At 39.6% G+C, this 20,209-nt stretch overlaps 1 protein-coding gene across 4 annotated transcripts in view; it reads left to right on the forward strand.

Moving 5' to 3' along the window:
* The first annotated feature begins 775 nt into the window (after nt 1-775).
* PIK3CG (phosphatidylinositol-4,5-bisphosphate 3-kinase catalytic subunit gamma) overlaps nt 776-20,209 on the forward strand; it is a 33,561-nt gene continuing 14,127 nt past the window's right edge. Inside the window, exons 1-6 of one of the 4 annotated variants that reach the window (XM_036401245.1) lie at nt 776-835; nt 7,169-9,184; nt 13,335-13,400; nt 13,506-13,731; nt 17,619-17,722; nt 19,945-20,091. In XM_036401245.1, the coding sequence (XP_036257138.1) occupies nt 7,181-9,184; nt 13,335-13,400; nt 13,506-13,731; nt 17,619-17,722; nt 19,945-20,091 (2,547 nt within the window). In that variant the 5' untranslated portion in view covers nt 776-835; nt 7,169-7,180. Of the gene's footprint in view, nt 836-1,154; nt 1,371-1,731; nt 1,948-5,761; nt 6,005-7,168; nt 9,185-13,334; nt 13,401-13,505; nt 13,732-17,618; nt 17,723-19,944; nt 20,092-20,209 lie in introns of those variants that run through there. The other 3 variants (XM_036401243.2, XM_036401242.2, XM_054514929.1) reach the window with 3 other exon arrangements.

Genomic DNA, 20,209 nt, shown 5'->3' on the forward strand with positions numbered 1-20,209 from the left:
TCCAACTTTTTATAATAGCATCTGTACATGTAACAGACTAGTTATTTCCTTCTGGTATTATCTTTCTATAGAAGTTTAGAATGTGTACCTAGAAAAATTACAATAATTTTTAAAGTCTTTGTGGCAACTTATGGCCTTGTAGAGTGTTTCCTGAAGATGTAACCTTATGCCAGCATAGCTTTCAGGGCAAGTGTGTGTGTTCTGTGCCATACAGAGTTCACCTGTGAATCTCATTGCAAGATCTGGGTCAAAAAAAGTCTCAACATAATAATGGAAAGAGTTTTGCTGTTCACTCTGAAGAAGAGCTGTGGAGACTGTAACACTCAGCTCCATTCAGAGCCAAACAGACAGCAGCCTGAATGGGGAAAGAGTGGTGAGGGGGAGTTGTTTGTTTGTTTGAATTCAATGTGAATAGTTATGCCTGAGCTGCAGTTGGAGTCTGGCACTGTAAGGCTGATGAATTAATCCTCCTGCTGTGGGCAGCCTTGGCACAGCCTTGGCTGGAATACTACTATGTCCAGTTTTGAGCACTGCTTTCCAAAAAAACAAGTGGCCCAATTGGCAAGACCCCGGAGGCGAGCTACAGGAATCACAGGAGGTCTAAGGAACATGACCTAAAAAGGGAGATCCAGGACTGCCCGTCTGGAGATGGAAAAATAGTAGAAAAACAACTAACACAGCAAATTCAAATAAGAAAGTAGCTGGAGGGGAGGAAGGAAGAAAACACCCTAACTGAATAAGAGGAATAAGACAAGCGAGATGCTCAGTCTGTAGGAGAAGAATTTTAATCAGACAGCATGAAAATCTTTGCTAAGCAGAAGACCACCACGCTGGAGTAGGTTGCCATCTCCAGGGGTTTTCAAGGGCAGTTTAGACAAACTAATTTGTCCCTGCCCTGAGGTGTGGGGCTGAAGGAGCTGTCAGGGCTGGCCGGGCAGGCGGGGGTCGCTGCAGGAGTGCCATGGGCAAGCCGGCCGTGGGGCCCTGGGCAAGGAACACCTCGGGAAGCTGCTCCCAGGGAGGTTTTGCTGCCGGAGCTGAACCAGGACACGTCGTGCGTGCCTTGTGCTGACTGAGCCTCACCGCGGCCGCAGTGCTTTCACCCCAGCAGAGGCTCTGTGCGCGCTCCGGCCGATGCGGCCGGGCCGGGGCCGGGCCCGGGCGCCCGAGGCCGCGGCGGGGCCGGGCGGGGCGGGGAGGCCCCGCTGCCGGTTCCCTTTTTGCCCGGCGTGTGATTGGCGGCGGCTCCGGAGCTGCCTCTGCCACCGGCTATGGAGCCTCCCCGCCGGCCCCCGGCCCGCGCCGCTTCCTGCTGAGGGAAACACCTGTCCAGAGCCGGAGCCGGGGCCGGAGCCGGGGCCGCCGCTGCGGTGAGTAGCTCCGTGCCGGGGGCAGCGGGGGTCGCGGCGGATCCCGCCCCGGGCCGGCGCTGCCCGAGGCCCGGGCTCGCAGGTGGTGCCGCGGCTCCGCTACCCGCTCCGGCCGCGGGCGGACCCGCCCCGGCCCCGCGCCCGCCGCAGGGCGCCCCCGGCCCCGGCAGCCCCGGCGGGGCGGGCGCGGCGAGGTTCACCCTCCCGCGGGCGGCGCCGGCCGCCATCTCTGGGCCGGGGCGGTGGGCCGGGGGCGGGAGGGAAGGAGGGAGGGAGGGAGGGAGGGAGGCGGCCCCGGCCCGCTGCTCCCGCCGCCTCCCGTGCTGCCCGTGCTGCCCGTGTGCAGAGCCCCTTCCGCAGGGTGTGCGGCTGGCCGGGGGCGCCCCGCGGTACTGCCGGCACTGCCGAGCCCCCCGTGCTGCCCGGTCTCTCGCGGCCTTGGTCCCGCCTCACGTCATGGCCCGAACAGGAGTTAACGAGTTTGATGCCAGACCCGCTGAGGAAGCTGTTGGAACGGTGAATGGAACAATGCGAAGTGAAGGATCACAGTAGACAGTTCCCTCGAGTCTTGAGATCAGTGAGTCAGCTACGCTACAACACGGCTTTTAAACAATAAGTAACTGTTTCCTCCTCCAACAAATTTCTTGTGTCTATCTGATCCATGTAGACCATGAAACCTGTCCACACCACAATCCCTTGAAATAATAGCTGAGGGCATTCGGGAGTTGGTAGCTGGTGAAGATTAGATCGCTCAGTTAACAATCAGTGTGGGAAAACCGGGTCCAAGTTGACAGGCACTGTCTAAATAGCGTGTCCCGTCAGGAACAATAGCAGCGATCTCTGGGTTTTAAAACTCTGTGAAGTGTTGCTTCCAAGGTGGATTACTTTGAGATTACTACTACATCACTTGTGTAACCCCAGTTAACTAGAATTTTGCCGAAATTCTTACCTAAATTTACAGAACCAGCTAGGAGTTACTGTTTTTCCCAGGAGCCCCAAATAGATAACTCATATAGAAACTAAAGGTGGTGAAGGCAGGGCATCCTGAAAATGCTACAGCTGTAATTGCAGTCTGATTGACTCCTCAGCCTCCCGACCAAGCTGTGTCTGCTGGCTCATATACTTTTGATGAGGAACGTGGCTGCATTACCTGTAAAGTTGACTTGCTAGTGGGAACCTGCAGTGATTTATTTCCCATTAGTGCTAGTAGTTGTTAGAGGATCTGACAAAGAAATTGAGTCAAGTGGTACTTTGTTGTTGTGTTCACACTTGAAATGTTAGTGCTGTATCTTACCTGTGAAGTTCAGCACTGGATCACTGCAGGTGTAGGGAAGATGTACTCCTGTCCAGCAAGTGGAAAGTAATGCCCTGCTACACAACAGTGTGGGCAAGTAGATGTTCCAAGCAAGGCTGCTTGGAAAACGTTGAATCTTGTCATAGTAATTTTGGTTTTTAAAATTTATCTTTCAAGTGAACTTCATCTAAAACTCTGAATGTAAGCTTTAGTGTTGTATTAACATAAGCATGTAAATTCTTGAATTTATATAAGTTCATAAATAAAAAGCAAGGTAATTCTTACTCTGGTAGAGAGTGCTTATTTTCTTGAAAGTTAAGTTGTCTGGGAAGAAGTTCACACTAAAGTGAAAAGAATAATTTTGAAATAAGGTTTTCACATGATGGATTAAAACAGAAGCAGGAGCTAATATAGAATAAGCATGATAGTAACTGGTAGAATTTTAACATAGTCTTAACAGAGCAGTCAAGATTGACAACTATCCTAAATTTTTTGTAGCAAATAAGTAATAGATCGTAATACCGCATTGTCTTTTTAAAGTAAATTTCAGCCAGTTTTTTCAAATAATTTGATGACTTTATTCATTAGTGTATCTTCTAATCCTGCTGTGAATCATGTTTCAGTCTCAGTTATGCTTAACTGTACTGGCTCCATTCCCTTTCCTTCTCTTCCATCACTGCCCACCACTCGTGCAAGTGTTGAGTCAGATACAGGAACTGATCCAGCTGAAAATTAACCAGTTTTTTGCTGGTTTTATTATGATCAGGTTACTGACCTGAGTGATGAGATAGAAATACAACTGGAGACAAAGGCAAAACTGATTGCTTGTCTTAGTTACCTTTTACAGGCCCATCTTTTCTTTCTCCATTGGACCCTGTCAGGATTTTTAGACCACTGTAGGATAGTTCTTGTAATACAGGGATATTCAGGGCTGATGAGGCTCATTAGAATTAGAAATGAAACACAGTGATTTTTTTTTCCCTTTTTTTGGGGTGTTGTTGCAGTGGCGTTTTTGAAGTGTCAATATTGCAAGTAAAGCTTAGGCATGACTAAGGATTTAGGAACTTGATGTGAAATGATTTTTCATTATAAATATCAAAGTATTATGATTCATGTGCATGAGGAAATATGGTGTTGCCAGTGGATTAGCAGGAAATGGATACTACTTGGTGTCACCATAAGAATGGGTCACTGCAGAGACAGATGAGAGACAGCTGTCGCACCAAGAACTGCCTTCTGAAGCTGAGGAAAAGGGGTCAGAGCAGAACTGGGGATGGATATTGGGTTGGAATGGACTAGACAATGACAAGTACAGCCAAATGAATGCAGGAGAAAAGACAGCCTTGTATGGGCAAGGCAGCTACAGAAGTGCCACACATTTTTGTGCTGTGTCTGATGCAATTTGGGGGGGGGATATCTGAACCCACAGAAGTGTTGTTCTACCTGCCTTTATAAGTGGATGAGAGTGTGAAAGGATTGCATTCACTGAGAAATGTACAGGTCTGCTGCATGAGGGAGAGATGCTGCCTTGCTTGTCTTGATGGTCTTGATCTATGGAGTAGTGGTAGAAAAATTATTTGTATGTATATATGTTTGAAGAATTAATCTTAAGTGCATGACTCAAGGAGCAGGCTGAGGACATTTTAAACCACAAAGTTTTCCTAGATCTGCAGAACCCAATGAAATTGAAATGACTCCAAGTTTAGTTAATGGGGCAGCACAATGACTTTTAGAGGAAGGACTCTGCAAAAAATTTATATTGCCTGTTGGCATGAAAAAACCTTAATACTAGTTGCTTATGTCTAAATGAAGAGAAATATATGACTACATTGTATTTTAGAATTGAGATGAGAGAGAAGCTTCGTGTGTAGTGCTGAGATGCTGCAAAGGCTGTGACTGATGGATGCTGACAGGCTGAATGTGGGTGGAGGATGAGTTTTGGAGGTGTCTTGGCCAAGATGGGTAGATTTCATGTCAACAACAAAATGTTCAGGTAACTTCACCACTACCTTAAGAAAATTCAAATACTGGCTTTAAAAGATAGAGGGATCTGGGACAGAGTGTGTTTTCTCCAAACTGACTTTCTGAGAAAAATAACCTCTAAAAAGAAAAGATCTTAGCTGACAAGCAGAGTGATGCTCAGAGAGGGAAGAGCTGTGTCAGTCGTGGAGGGTATTTTCTGCTTTTCAATCTTGGCAGAGTGTTAATCAAGCCTGGCATGTTGGAGGCAGGTAACATACTGTCAGATTTTTTTGCCAATACAGAGGGAGGGGTTATTTTTCACATTTTTATAAAAATGTGTCTTATAAATAGGAAACATGCATATGTTTAAAAAAAGGCACTTCACTGTTGGTAGACAACCTTCCAGCTGTTTCATTTTTTTCCCTTCTTTTCAAGACTCATCATTCCTGCATGATATCTACCACTGTAGGATTTGTACTGCTGGTTGCTCTTCAAAAGATCAGTATTCCACTGGAAAAGGCATAAGGAAAAAGGATGAAATTAGAGGGTTTTCTGTCTTTTCTTTCTGTTTTGTACATGTTTTCCATAGTAGTTTTTTTCTGTGGGGATTATTTTTTAGTAAAAGAACAGCACCTCAGGTTGTAGTTAATCACAAGAATTAGGGTTGAAAGTCTGGTTTGATTTCTTCCTGAATCTAAAGTCGCCATTTCTAGTGGATTTCACTGTGTGTTTGTAATCATAAATGAATGAGATAAAGATATTTGGGGTAAGGCTGCCCAGTGGTTCTGCTGCTGATGTTACCATGCAAGATCCTTGGCATATACAATCTCTTTGAGATGCCTGTATGGAGACTGGCTTAAAAATCTCTAGTGAATTTAAGTTGGGAGTCCTTAAATGGCTATCACCATGCAAATAAAAATCATGCAACATTGCATATTTAGTTGTATTATTATCTACTATTTGTATTTAATTCTTTTGGGAGTTAATCTCTTAAAATATATTTGGTTTAAATATCTTATTTGAATTAATTAAATTTTATTGCCCAGATTATTCTTGGCTATTTTAAAAGGTTCTAAATATGTCTTCTATATGTGTGTGTTAAATTTATGTACTGTTGGTGTGTTTTTACTGTTGTAACAGGAAAAGCATTCTGACTTCTTTTAAAATGAGCAATCATATGTATAATCAACTTGGTTAAAACTTCCTTCCTGGTAAGTGCAGAACTTCCTTTGCATCTGGGTATGAGACCGAGCAAGAAAAGCAGAACAGCTTAAACAAAGAAATCTTTTGTGTGAATGATCTTCCTTTAAAAAATAGGAACTACAAAAATTAAACCAATGAATAATCTTCAGCAATTCAGCCTTGGTTTTATAAGCAGGTAATATTTCCTTGTACTTTGTCAATTATAGAGGTGGTGTGTCCGCAGTCGCTGCTTTCTGGAACTCAAGAATTTTAGTTAACATGCTATGTTGTTTGAATTTAATCTTTTATATTTTTATCTGCTTCTTTTATTATCTGCTAGGGCATCATTACACTGGCTTTACTTTTCTCCAGCAGTTAAGGATTTTATGTGTAGAAAGTGTTGCTTGGTAAAGAAGTTCAGTATGTTGCTGTAACTTGGCTTTTGCGAGTGCACTCAATCAGCACTGAACAATTTCCACTTCAATATTGGTCAATAGAGATTAACTGAGAAACAATACTTTTTGTTTACTGAATGCTGGTAAGGTAGGCTACTCATGTTTAATATTGTTTTACTGGTGGTTTAGGTGTGATTTGATGTATAGGGTAATAAATCAGCATCAGCTTGGGAGATTTTTCTTCTGTAACAAACTAAAAGTTCATATTGGCAATGTGTACTTTGAAAATGGATGGATATTATCAGTCTGGGGAATTGATTTATGTAAAAGAAGCACATCTAAGGACGCTCGCCTTGAATTTAGATGCACTTTAAATATATCTTCAGAAATAGTCCCTGACTTTTGCATCCTAAGGGCTGTTTTTTAGGTTGAAGTCCTGATTCCTCATCACTCAAAAGAGAGGCAGAGAAAACTGGGAATAAGCTCATGTCTGTCCAGACTGCAAATAAATTGCTTGTTTTGTTACTTTCTGCCATTCCTGCAGCTCAGTGGGACTGCATTCTATTCATATACAGGAGTGTGCCTTTTGATTTCTATGAAAACCCACATCAGCAGCAACAAAACAGATGAGGCAGCAGAAGAATCAGTGCTTGATCAAATAGAAGCAAGAACTAATAAATATGGAGATTGCACATTCAAACTGCTTATCCTCAGTAAAATCTGGGCAGGATGTTTAAAACCTCTTAAAAAATTACTTAATCCCTGGAGAGTTGGTTCAAGGTCTTTTATTTATATTTGGTATTGAATTGAACAGGTTACATCTGAAGTGGTTCATGTAAATCAAGTATTTGTGACCAGAAATTAAGGGGAAGTGGAAATACAAAAAATGTATATGAAAAGTTAAAAAGTAAGAGAAAAGATAAATGTAAATGAGAAAGTAATGAAGTAATTCTATGTTTTGCTAGATTTCTTCTGGCATGGAGTTGGGGGATCATGAACAGCCCGTTGTTATGAGAGACGAAAACAAACGAAGGAGAAGAAGAATGAAACCTCATTGTACATCGAGTAGTTTTTCATCCATGGAACTGATACCCATCGAGTTCATTTTACCTACAAGCAATAAACATACTAAAGCACCAGAAATGATGTTACTTGAAATAGCTGGCAACTGTACAGTGGAGCAAATGAAGGCACAGATTTGGATGCGTGCAATAGAGACGAGTCAAACCACAGACTTCTACCATGCATTCACCCCAGATCAGTTTATTCTGCAGTATCAGAAGAAAGGGCAGTGGTATGAAATTTATGATAAACATCAAGTGTTACAGACATTGGACTGCATACTGTACTGGAAGGTGTTACAGAAGAAGGTAGGCAAGATCTATGTTGTCCAGAAACAAAAACCATCAGAAGAAGTTCAGGAATTTCAGCGGCAACTTAATGATTTGATTGGTTATGATGTCACTGATGTAAGCAATGTACATGATGATGAACTAGAATTTACCCGGCGCAGATTAGTCACTCCACGAATGATAGAGGTAGCCTGCAGAGATCCTAAATTATATGCAATGCACCCATGGACTACATCTAAGCCACTCCCAGAATATTTATTTAAAAAGATCACTAATAATAATATTTTCATAATCATACATAGGGGAACAACTAGTCAGAAAATTAAAGTGTCAATAGATGACACTCCAGATATGATTCTCCACAGCTTTTTCACAAAAATGGCAAAGAAAAAGTCTTTGATGGACATTCCTGAAGATCATAGTGAGCTGGATTTTGTTCTCAGGATTTGTGGCAGAGATGAGTACATTACCGGAGAGACACCAATTAAAGATTTTCACTGGATAAGACAGTGCCTTAAGAATGGGGAAGAAATCCACCTTGTCCTCGACAATCCCCCGGACCCAAATGAAGATGAGGTTCAGAAGGAAGAATGGCCCTTGGTGGATGACTGTACAGGAGTTACAGGGTATCATGAACAATTGACAATAGATGGAAAAGATCATGAGAGGGTCTTCACTATCTCTTTGTGGGATTGTAATAGGAAATTTAGAGTGAAAATAATTGGCATTGATATCCCAGTTTTACCAAGAAATACTGATCTTACTGTGTTTGTAGAGGCTAACATTCAACATGGGCAGCAGCTCCTTTCACAGAGAAGAACTTCATCAAAGCCCTTTACTGAGGAGGTTCTGTGGAATATTTGGTTAGAGTTTGATATCAAAATCAAGGATTTGCCTAAAGGAGCACTCCTGAATCTTCAGATATACTGTGGCAAAGCACAGGGACCATCTGCAAAGACAAACCTGCAGTCACATGAATCCTCCAACTCTGATGCAAAATGCAAAACCCAGCTTCTCTATTATGTAAATCTTTTGTTGATAGATCACCGTTTCTTGCTACGAAGTGGGGAGTATGTGCTCCACATGTGGAAAATTCCAGGAAAGGGGGAAGAACAAGGAAGTATAAATGCAGATAAACTCACATCAGCAACTAACCCAGATAAAGAAAACTCCATGGCTATCTCTATTGTGCTGGACAAATATTGTCACCCAATTGCCTTGCCCAAGCACAGGATATCATCAGACCCCCAGGGGGACAGGACCCGAGCTGAAATGCCCAACCAGCTTCGCAAGCAACTTGAAGAGATCATAGCAACTGACCCACTTAATCCACTTTCTCCTGAGGACAAAGAACTGTTGTGGCACTTTAGATATGAGAGCATAAAGCACCCCAAGGCATATCCTAAGCTGCTTAGCTCTGTGAAATGGGGACAACAAGAAATAGTGGCCAAAACATACCAGTTGCTAGCTAAAAAAGAGGCTTGGGATCAGAGCACTTTAGATGTTGGACTCACAATGCAACTTCTAGACTGTAACTTTTCAGATGAAAATGTCCGAGCAATGGCAGTTCAAAAACTGGAAAGTTTAGAAGATGATGATGTTCTTCATTATCTTTTACAGCTTGTGCAGGTAAGGTGTATTTGCATTCCTGAACTCTGCCTTCCAGGAATACATTTGCATTACCCCATAATTTGCATTTCCCATTTTAGTAGGTCTTGTTAGTATTCCTTAGTTTTGAAGTCTTCAATGTTTTGTCAAAGCAGTGGTAGTAACCAGATTAGTGTAAAATACACTTTCTTACTTTTTGTCTTTTGCCTTTGTTGATGTTGTTGTGGAACCATTGCCTTGTCTTACAATTTCTATCTTGTGTTTACAGTAGTAAGTTTTTCTGGAAATTGTTAATGCCAGCACAGCTATGATGGGAGAAAATCCTAACTGTGCTGTCTGTAATCCTGTTCACATTGGGTTTGAATCACACAGCACTGAAGAGTCATTGACTGACTTTACTGGTAGTTTAGAAAGAGTGTAGATAGAAAGAAAGTAAATGCAGATGTTGACATGGGCAAGGCCTGAAGCAAAATCTGTGGTTGGGTTTTAGGTCAAGAATACCAGTGTAATTACACAGTATGTTGCAGCAACTTCAGTCTTGTGCTGTTAAGGGGAGCAAATTTTTTTAGAAACTTCCCCCCCCCGCCCCCCCCCCCCTAAATTTTGAAAGTAGCTCAAGAGTTGATAGGACTACATACTAAGATTAAGTCCTTCTGGGAGCTTGAGTACAAAATTGTGGTTCTAATGGCAAGGGATCACTGCTATATAGATTTGAAGGACTTTGTGTGTGCACATCTGCCAGATCAAACATTGGGAAGGTTTGTATCAGTTACACAAGAAACTGATATAAACCTTCCAACTTGGTTTGGTTGCTTTTCTGTCAACACAATGCCTTCAGTTGGCAGTGGCAAAGTCTCCTCTGGTGTCTGATGGAAGATGTAACCTTGTGTTCTTCTTGGTAAGCACAGCCTCTGGAGCCAGGTGGGGCTCTGTTTTGCATGGAAAGGCTGGTATCCCTCAGAGCAGGAAATCCTTTTTTTCAAAGAATCATAGGACAACATTCAAAATTAAAAAAAAAAAAAGGAACTACTGCAGCTGGGGTAGCAGCTTTTTATTTCTGCAGCTTCAGAGAGAGCTCAGAATCCCAGGAAAATGAAGTTAGTATTTCAGATTTTGCTGCACATTAGTAGTGCTTTAAACAAAGCCTTTTTAGTCCTGTCTTTGCTTGTCTGAAGATGAGGCAGAATTTATGCGCTTCTGCATTAACCAAAGGAGTCGCTGCGGTTACCTCATTGGGCCTCCCACGTTGCTGCTGCTATATATATGCTTGGCTTCTGAGCTTTTGCTGTCTACATGTGGCTCAGCAATTTTATTCACTTTTTTTTATATCTAAATTAGGAGTTTGGGGTGATGATTGGTTGCTATCAAAATGCCTGAGAAAATAGGGGAAATACTGGGGTTGTTTCCATCTTTAAAAAAAAATTGTTTGTTTTCAGGAAGTGCAAATCTGGTGAGTTTGAAAAAGAATAAACCTTTCTAACAGTTAAATAAAATATTGTAGCATAAAATCATAGTGACTTAACTTCACTGTGTCACTTTTAGTTAGAGATGTTGTAAGAAATAATGAGCTTACCCTCCTTAAAAATGAAAAACATGCTACATTCCAACTTTTACCTCTCTGCTGCTTTCCCTATCTTTATTTCTTAGCTAACTATGGAACATAAGCTGTCAGCATTCTGCAGCAAAGTTTTGGTATGACAGTGTATTTAAAATCTACATTTTTCAGAGAGTGGATGTTGGCCATACCTCTGCTCCAGTGGATGCATCTCTTCTGCAAATGGTTGTCACTTTTCAAATGCTTACCTTTATGAAAGCTCTGTGGCTTCTTTCACTCTGCGCAGGATATTCCCATTTTTTCCTCTTTAGAGTTAGAAATCAAGCATTTTATTTCCCCACAGGTTATTTCTAATAGAAGCAGCCACACCATAAATCAACCTATTGAGCTTCCTATAATGTCTGTTCTTCTGTGTACAGTTGATAAACCATGGATAGGATAGTTAAAATGCAACAAAATTCTTTTTAAGATAAACACTGATGGCTGTACTGCATGTATGTGGCAGTGAGTAAAAGCCTTCTGCTGAACTGACAAGGAAAAAGTACACACAGGTCAGTGCCAGCAGACATTTTTTTCATGGCCAGCTTTTATTGTTGCTGTGCAAAAGCTGATATTTGACTTTGTGAAGAAAAAATGTCTGGACTGTTAAAAATAATTATCCAAAACATCAGCTCAATAAGGATGGTCGTAATGCATTTTTTAATATTGTTTTATGTTGAAATATATTTGCAAGTTCAATAAGGAGGTTTTGTTTTGAAGTAATGGTTGGTTGTTTGGCTGTATTTCAGTCTTAACTTGTTTTTCAAGGTTATGTGAACATCAGGCGTAGTATATACCAGAGTGAGGTTTATAATAGGCTTTCTTGGAACTGTAAGAAAATCCATTTGAATTTATGTGATAATTATTGCTTTTGGGCACCTTACTGCAGTGAAAATTAATTTTTATTAAAAACCCTTCATACCTCATAATCTCATACACAAAGTAAAAGGATCTATATATTGTTATATTTGTAAATTCTCATTGTCTTTCCTAAATAAGATGATGTTGTTTGGGGATATAAAACAGTACTGCAGACAGTCAAGACAGTTCTTGCAGAATTATGATACAGGAGAAGGGCAAGTCTGGTGCTTGCCTTTTTTGTCTGTCTGGTGCTTAGCTTTCTTGTCTGTCTCTTAGCCAGCAGCTAGAAAGAACGTGTCTTTGTGACATTTTTATAAGCTGCTTCATTGGAAATTTGACTTAATTGTTTTTTTCTTTTGATTAAACCCACAGAATGATTTGCATTTCAGAAATCATGTTGATATTTTAATAATAAAAATGCAACTATGTGCCACAGTATTTGTAAGAGTTTATAAAACTAAGATTTGTTTGATGAATTTAGCAGACCTTTGCTGATGGCTTGGTTGCTTCTTTGCAAGCTGCAGACCACAGTGATCTTGAAAGAGCCATTATATTCTGTTGAATAACTGTTGCTAGAGGTTTGCATACTTTGTTGCTTCTGAAAGCTGAGCATACTACATGCACCCAGCTCTCTGCACATCCCTTTGTTTTCCCCTAATCTCCCTACAGGCTGCTTCCTGGCACTCTGTTTCCAGAACCTGAAGCCATTCAGCAACCCCCTTAGTCCATGACAGGGATTTTGTGACTCTGATTCATAGATTGTATGCTTCTTATTTCTCCTTTGTTTCTCTGGGATATAAGTGCATACTTTTTTCCACCATTAATCTGAATACAAACCTTCTGTAAGCTTGAATTCCTCAAGCAGCATGAAAGAAGCTGCTGGAAAAATGAGTTGAAGTGGAGAAGTTTCCTGGTACTACCCGGAATCTGGAAGTGTGATGGTTTTCTGGTTGGTTATTGGGATGGAGAATAACAACAACAACAAAAAAATTCCATTACTGGCACTTGAAAATAGTTGTTGGCTTTCTCCTCCCACCCCCTTTTTTGGCAATAGCTTGGAAATGTCTGTGGGCTTGGGTGGAGGGGAGCAGCTCTTGAAGGAGAAAAAATACATCTGTTTTCACAGTCAGTAAAAAAAAGCTCTGGTGAAGTCTTCCTCTTAATTGTACTTCATTATTGCAGGATGTGTATCAGAGCTTTTAATCTGTCATTCATTTATGGAATAAAGGCCAGGTAAGTACTCTGAAAAGCTGCTCCTGTATCCTGCTTTTTCTGGGGAACCCACCAGGGAATCCTGATGCCCTAGTCTTGAAGTAGTGAATGTTGACCAAAATCAGTATTTTTATTATTGAAACATTTTATTTAAGAGCTATTACAAGCACATTATTCCATCTGTCAGTAATCATTTCAAGCATTCTCAGTATCAGTCATGCTGCAAGCTGGTTTCTGATCTTGCTGGCTTTTGCCAAGAATGACGTTGCTTTCTGCATATGCTCAGGTTGGACTCTCTGGTTAGGGAGTTGTCACATTAATAATAAACCTGAAAAAAACCTGTTGCAAACAAAATGTGCTTCTTGAAACAGACAGAGAAGCCTCAAAAAGACCTGCTTTGTTACACATTTTCTACTCTTGCAGCAGCCTAGATGTCACTGTTAAGTGTAAGCAGTGGGATCTTAAATTTGTTAACAACATTTCTTTTATGTTTCTATCACTCAGGCTGTGAAATTTGAGCCATATCATGACAGCGCATTAGCCAGATTTTTGCTGAAACGTGGTTTGAGAGTAAGTACTTCAAAATATAGCCAACTTATGCTAAAGTTGCTGGCATTATTGAAACCCTTTGTCAAGAAATGAATGCTAATTTGTAGTGTTTTTCTTTACCTGTAGAACAAAAGAATTGGTCACTTCTTGTTTTGGTTCTTAAGAAGCGAAATTGCCCAGTCCATGCACTACCAACAGAGGTTTGCAGTCATCCTTGAAGCCTACCTTAGGGGCTGTGGAAAAGCAATGCTGCACGATTTCATGAAGCAGGTTCAAGTAATTGAATTGCTGCATAAAGTCACAATGGAGATTAAATCAGTTTCTGCAGAAAAGTATGATGTTACTTCTCAAGGTATTTGCTTACAGGCATTTCTTTGTTGTTAATGTTGTTTTTTTCTCTTCAGATGTGAAAAACTAGGCAGCAAATTGTACTGTTCATTAAGAAAATTGGGGATAAATTGCTGACAAAGGGCATAATTTTTACTTCCTTTAAAATGTGACTGTAAGTTAATAATGATTGAACCAGTAATAGATTTGTTTGCTCATTTCACCCCAAAAGGGGAAGAATATCAATGTTCTAGTCACCCAGTATTTTCCAAGCTTTGGCTTATCTTCTTGAACCTCAAGCCATGCCAACTGGGAAACAGATAAGTTCTTGTACTTTAGCTGAATGCCAGTGCTGAAAAAAGACACAAATATTAACTGGAAATTAAAAGTGAGACTTGCCAAGAAATACAGCCTTCCTCCAAACTCTCACTGGAAGATTTTTGGCAGGAAGGTCAGGGAGGAATCCAGTCCAGCCTCTGCTATGCCATGGAAGTATCTGGTGGATCAGGCGTGAATGTACAGGGCGTGGCTTTGAGCAGTCCTGTCAGACAGATACTGTATTGTTATTTCCAGTTCTTGCAAGCACTGCTTTGGAAGCCACAATAGGGTTATGCAGTGCCTCTTTACCTCTGGGTTTTGCCTGCCTTTCCCCCCACCCCCAGCTATCTTAAAAGCTTGTTTATCCTCATTCCTGTTGCTTGCTTGGTGTTGGGAGTAAGTGCGAGAGGATGTATGACAGTATTAAAGTTCTAAAAGCTGTAGAGAGACCACCTTTTCCTGCATGTTCAGCCTGGTATGCTCCAGACCAGGAAGTCCTTGGATGGGAAAGCTTTTCCACTCTGGTTATACAGAAGTAACTGTGGTGGTGTTTCAAAAGAGATTAGAAGAAAATATGCATTTATTCTTCAATATATAGTGTAAAATCTGTTATGTTACCACACAGTGTGAGTTAAGATACTTACTGGAGCCCCATATAAAACACTTTTTCTAAACAACTTCCTAATTTTTTCTTAAAATATTCTATAACCAAAATGTATTTAGTCAGAATTGCATATTTTAGAAAGAAACTATACAACCTTGCAGATGTACATGTCTGTAAGAGCAGTGGATTCTATAATACATTATCTTTGAAGGATATGTGGGCAAAGAAGAAAAGCTTCAAGAGAAAGCAATCATATTAACACCCACCAGGTTTTGAAGTTAAAGAATCTTTGGATGTAATGTACAGCAGAACACTGAAAGATGACTTATATAATTGACATTTTCACTGAATAAGGCTTCCTGAAACTGTGGAGTGTCCTAATAATTCTATATCTAATGTAATTTATTCTCTGAGTATTGAGGACATAATTTTTTCTACAGGCACTCTCTTCTTCTTATATTTTTAAAAATGTATATCCAAAAATTTATTCTGTAGGTTATTGCTTCTTTTTTGTCCCAACATTTCTAAGTTCATCGTTGTTCATATTTTCTGTCTGAATGTTTTATCCTGTTCCATTTCATTCTGTCATGCAATCTCATCTTATTCTTGTATATATATTTCTCCAATGTTTGTGGATTTTCTGAAAAGAACAAATTCCTTCCTACTAGGTCCATACTATTCCAGTAGCAAACGTGGTCAAACTGTTTCTTTCACTTTTCACTGTAATCTCCTTGCTTGTATTTGAAGATAGCAAGTAATAATAAATAATTTCATAAGATGATAATATTACATCTTGCATGGGATTATCTGCTTTCATCACCCTCTGAGCTAGATGATGTTTTTTCCCAAGAATGTGTCTATGCAGCTGTTTCATTGCTTAAAATGCACAGCACCTTGTTCTTGAGCCAGATCAACTTGAAAGTGGTTTTAGCAAGTGCCTTTACTTGTGTTGCAAAATCAGCTATTCCTAATCTTTTGTAGCTTCAGTTGGTTTGCTTAGTTTTCAAATTACATTACATCACATTGCAATGAGGAGACTTACTGAGCTAACAGTAAACTCTAACAGTAAAGTGTAAACAGAAACTTTCCTAGATAGCTGTCTAGGAAATCTATAGTTACATTTTAGAAAGCTGTTTCATTATCCAAGTTACTATAACTTAGGTGCTTTTGAGAGGGCAGGGTGGAGTTGTTAGGGTTTTTTTGTTTGATTGGTTTGTTTTTGTGTTATTGTTTGTTTGGGTTTGGGATTCTTGAGGTATTTTTTTTTAAAGTGTCTAATTTTAAAGCCCACTTGTTAGCTTCTGTATATTGCTGCTAGATTTACTTTTTACCAGAAGTGATACTGTGTTAGTTGCCAGGCACTGCTAGTAGTTCTTTTCTAAACCCTCTAGGACAGGTGTAACATTTGTGTTCTGTGAGTTGTCAGCCAATTCATTTGGCTTGACTTTCTTAATTTGATAGCAGTGTTTGAACTGTCCTGATTTTTGTCTAATGTACACTAAGAGCCCAAAAAGTCTGTGTCTTGGGCTGCCTCAAAAATAGCATAGGCAGCAGGTCAAGGGAGGTGATTCTGCCCCTCTACACAGCCCCTGTGAATGTGGGAATGCAGTATTCCATGTGGAATACTGCATCCAGCTCTGGGCCTCCCAGGACAGGAAAGACATGGATCTGCTGGAGTGAGTCCAGAGGAGAGTCACAAAAACAATGACAGGGCTGGAACACCTCTCCTGTGAGGATTGTTCAGCCTGGAGAAGGCTCAGGAGACCTAACATCAGCCTGTCAGAGCTTACAGGGAGTTTGTAAAAAAGGTGGGGGACAAACTTTTTAGTTGGGCCTGTAGTGATAGGACAAGGGTTAATGATTTTAAACTTAAGGAGGACAGATTCTTACTGCACAAAAGGAAGGCTTTTTCTTTTTTTCTTTTTTTTTTTGGCTTTTCTTTTTTTTTTTTTTTGATGAGGGTGTTGGCACTCTGGAACAGGTTGCCTAGGGTGGTAGAAATGTCCCATGCCTCCATGTCTGGAAATATTCAAGGTCAGGTTGGATGGGGCTCTGAGGAAGTTGAGTTGAAGATGTCCCTGCTCATCGCAGGAGGATTGACTAGATAGCCTTTAATGGTCCTTTCCAACCCAAACTAATCCATGATTCTGTGATTCTATTTTACATGTCCAGGTCCATGTTTAGCTTTATCAGTAGGATTTTTTTTTCTCTTTAATTTTTATATACAAAATTACTTTACATGTATATACATCCTCTGCTGTGTAGCTACAATTTCCTTTAGGACTGTGTTCAGGTCTTTGCCCTAATGCAGGGTAATCAGTAGTGTATTGCTTATGCTGCTGACACTCACTGGCTGAGGTGAAAAAAATACATCATGCATTGTATAATCTGTACTATTCTAAGTTGAAGATTCTGGAGCTTGAGGTTTTATTAATTAAGAGATTGCATTTAGGTATGATCATTAAAATTCTTGTTCATAAAAATATAAAGCAAAATTTCTTCTTACAGGAATGTGAGATTAAGAAGGCTGCACTATGAAACCAGTTTTAGGAGGATAGGAAATTCAGTGTCTCTGTAGTTTGTCTCCTTATGGTTACAGAGCAATTGATTCCAGAATTCAAAAGCCATGAGTCTGTCTGCATTTCTTGTCAGTTATGAGGGAAAATACTTTTTGGTGTGTTGTACTGTGTTTTGTTTTTTAAACAAAAGCTGACTTTTTAATGTAAACTCTTACTGTTCAGTGGCAGAGAAGGCACAAGACTTCTGAGGTGTTTGAAGACTTTACATTTAGGTATCTGAAACAACCCTGGCCATTTTTAGTGCAAATTAAAGAGTTTTCCTCCATTCCTTGAATCAGGAGGAAAGCAATTTAAAATGGCAGCTAAACAGAGCTTTTTAGCCAAAGTATAATGCTCAATGAATTTGATTACCTATAACCTTTTTGCCTTCCAGTGTTTGATTTCATTGTGTTTTCTTTCTTGTAATTGCAGTTATTGCACAGCTGAGACAAAAGCTTGAAAAATTACAGGGCAGTAAACTTCCAGAAAGTTTTAGAGTTCCATATGATCCTGGGCTAAGAGCAGGAGCACTAGTGGTAAGTATATTCTGACTTCATACAAATAATTTTTAAAGAAAAAAATATTTGCAAGTATGTATCTCTTGGTAAAAAGTTTGCTAATATGTCAAAAGGTCTTATTTCTGTGTGGACACAGAGACATTGCATGGACTCAGTAGGTTTTTGTTCCCAGAGGTATTATTATTTTTCTAAATGTAAAAACATGCCACCATGTGCTAAAAAAAATTGCAATAAACCATGAAATCCTAATCATTAAATGGCAATTATACTTTTCTTTTTCCATTAGTTGAGTACAAGATTTAACCAGATAACTGACTTTTTTTTTTTTTAATTAAATAACTGTATAAAACTCTTATCTGATTCAGGGTCTTTGGGATATTCAGTTTCCATTCTTCCAGTTACTTTCTCTGTCTTATCCTGATTCATATCTGTCACTAGGTTTGGGTCCAGACCTTCATCATACTGACAAAAAATATCTGCCTCAGCTATTTCTGATTTTTCAGTATCTCTGTATTGGTTTTGTTAGAAAGTACATTATGATTTTCTTAGAAATACATTAAGAAACACTTGGGTTTTTCTCTATTGCTGCCTTCAGTTTTGTGGTGAGATTGCAGTTGTGTATGTTGACTCAGAGTTAAAAAAAGATTCATAGATCAGCAGATGTGTAGTGAGAGGAAATTGGATCATGCATCTAAAATGTAATGTGAGGTAAAGAAGCACAGTCAAGATCCTTGGACTCACTTCATGTGCAGCCAGGACCCTGCAAGGAAAGAACCCCTTAATTTTCTCCTAGCTAAGGACAGACAAACCATCCAATTTTAGGAATTGCCAATTGTTCAGGCATTGATTCTTTTAAATAAACCTGTGCCTTGGAAGACAGGCTATAAGCTGGGTCTGTCTTCAATCTGAGATAATGAAACACCTTTCAGGTGAGCATGGCTGAAGCACTGTCAGTACAGAAGCCAATTCAGACATTTCTTATTCAGAAGTAATTTGTGATTTCTTAAATACTATTTTCTTGTTAGCATTTTGTATATTCTCTTTAGTCTTCTTTTTTTTTTTTTTGGTACAGAAATCATCAACAGCTTGACAGAAAGTAGGTTTTAAAATAAAAAAGATTTCTCTGGATTTTCTAGTTTCCCTTCACTTAGGAAATATTCAGTCCTACCAGGACCTTCCTAGATGAACAAAACAATAGATTTACAAAGGAAGGTAGCTATGTCCAAAAATGGATGGGTTAGCTTTTCTTTTTCCAAACTATATGAATAAAAACGTTTGGTAAAACCACCAACTAAGCTTTCATTTAATGTTCATTCTAACAAGTACTGTTTGTCCATAATCTTCAAAACCTAAAATTTTTTAAGTCTAAACCAAATATTGGAAACAAAATCAGAGTTTCAAATAAGTTCAAAGATTTTAAAAGTTCTTTCCTTTTTGAAAATAAGGATGGTAAAAACGATGTTGTTTAAAACTACAGGCTCAGAATTTCAGTAGATGAAATATGAATATACTAAAATACTCCTACATCGTGAATTCTATCTGCTCTCAAACACTGATGTGCACTTGCTATTTTTTTTAAATTTTAGATGGCTTTATTGTACATAGAAATGTTCAACAATGAATCAGGAATTCCAGAATAGAAAGTAAGACATACTACAGTTGTCTTAGCCATAGTAAATGAAAAAAACATTTTAAATACTGCAGTTTCAAGTCTGAATTTATCAGTATTGAAAATGTAATAAAACTAAATAGGGAATCTATCATCTTATGAATAATTACATTAAATTTGTTTCAAAAATGCCATTTCCCCCATGAATTTGAAGAAATTGCTAAGGGAATCGAATCAAGCAATCTGGAATCTAGTTGCTAGAAGTCAGAAGGGTGGATGATGTGGTAAATTGCACTGGACAATGATTATGTTCTGGTTTTGCAAAGCACCTGCCAAAGTGCAGTTGTGAAGGTCCGTATTTTCCAGGTTTGTCAGAATCTCTATTCCTGTTTTAAATTTGTCTGAAGCAAGCTAAATCCAGTTTTGGAGAGTTAAAATACACTTTTTCCTTTATCATGGACAGTGGTTGAAGTTGTGCAGGTTCAGAGAGGCTTTGTGAGGCAACTGAACTCCATCCTTTACATCTGCTTTCAGTGTGTTGTTTGTGGTAGCTGAGTGGAAGCTGGTAAACTATTCTGTTAAAAAGGTTTCTTGGGCTGGCATCAGGAAACAGTAAATGTGTCTTTCACAGATAGAAAAATGTAAAGTAATGGCGTCCAAGAAGAAACCCCTCTGGCTTGAATTTAAATGTGCAGATCCAACAGCTCTGTCAAATGAAACCATAGGCATCATCTTCAAACATGGAGATGACCTCCGTCAGGACATGCTAATTTTACAGGTATGAGAGCTAAACCTTATAAAGATAACATGTATCTTTTAAAATACTTTTAAATTTGCTTTTCCAAAGTGTGTATACCTTGTCTTCGCTGACCATATGAAATGCGAGGTTGTCTTTT

This window comes from Molothrus ater, chromosome 5 (assembly GCF_012460135.2).
Source record: "Molothrus ater isolate BHLD 08-10-18 breed brown headed cowbird chromosome 5, BPBGC_Mater_1.1, whole genome shotgun sequence".
Classification (NCBI taxonomy): Eukaryota; Metazoa; Chordata; class Aves; order Passeriformes; family Icteridae; genus Molothrus; species Molothrus ater.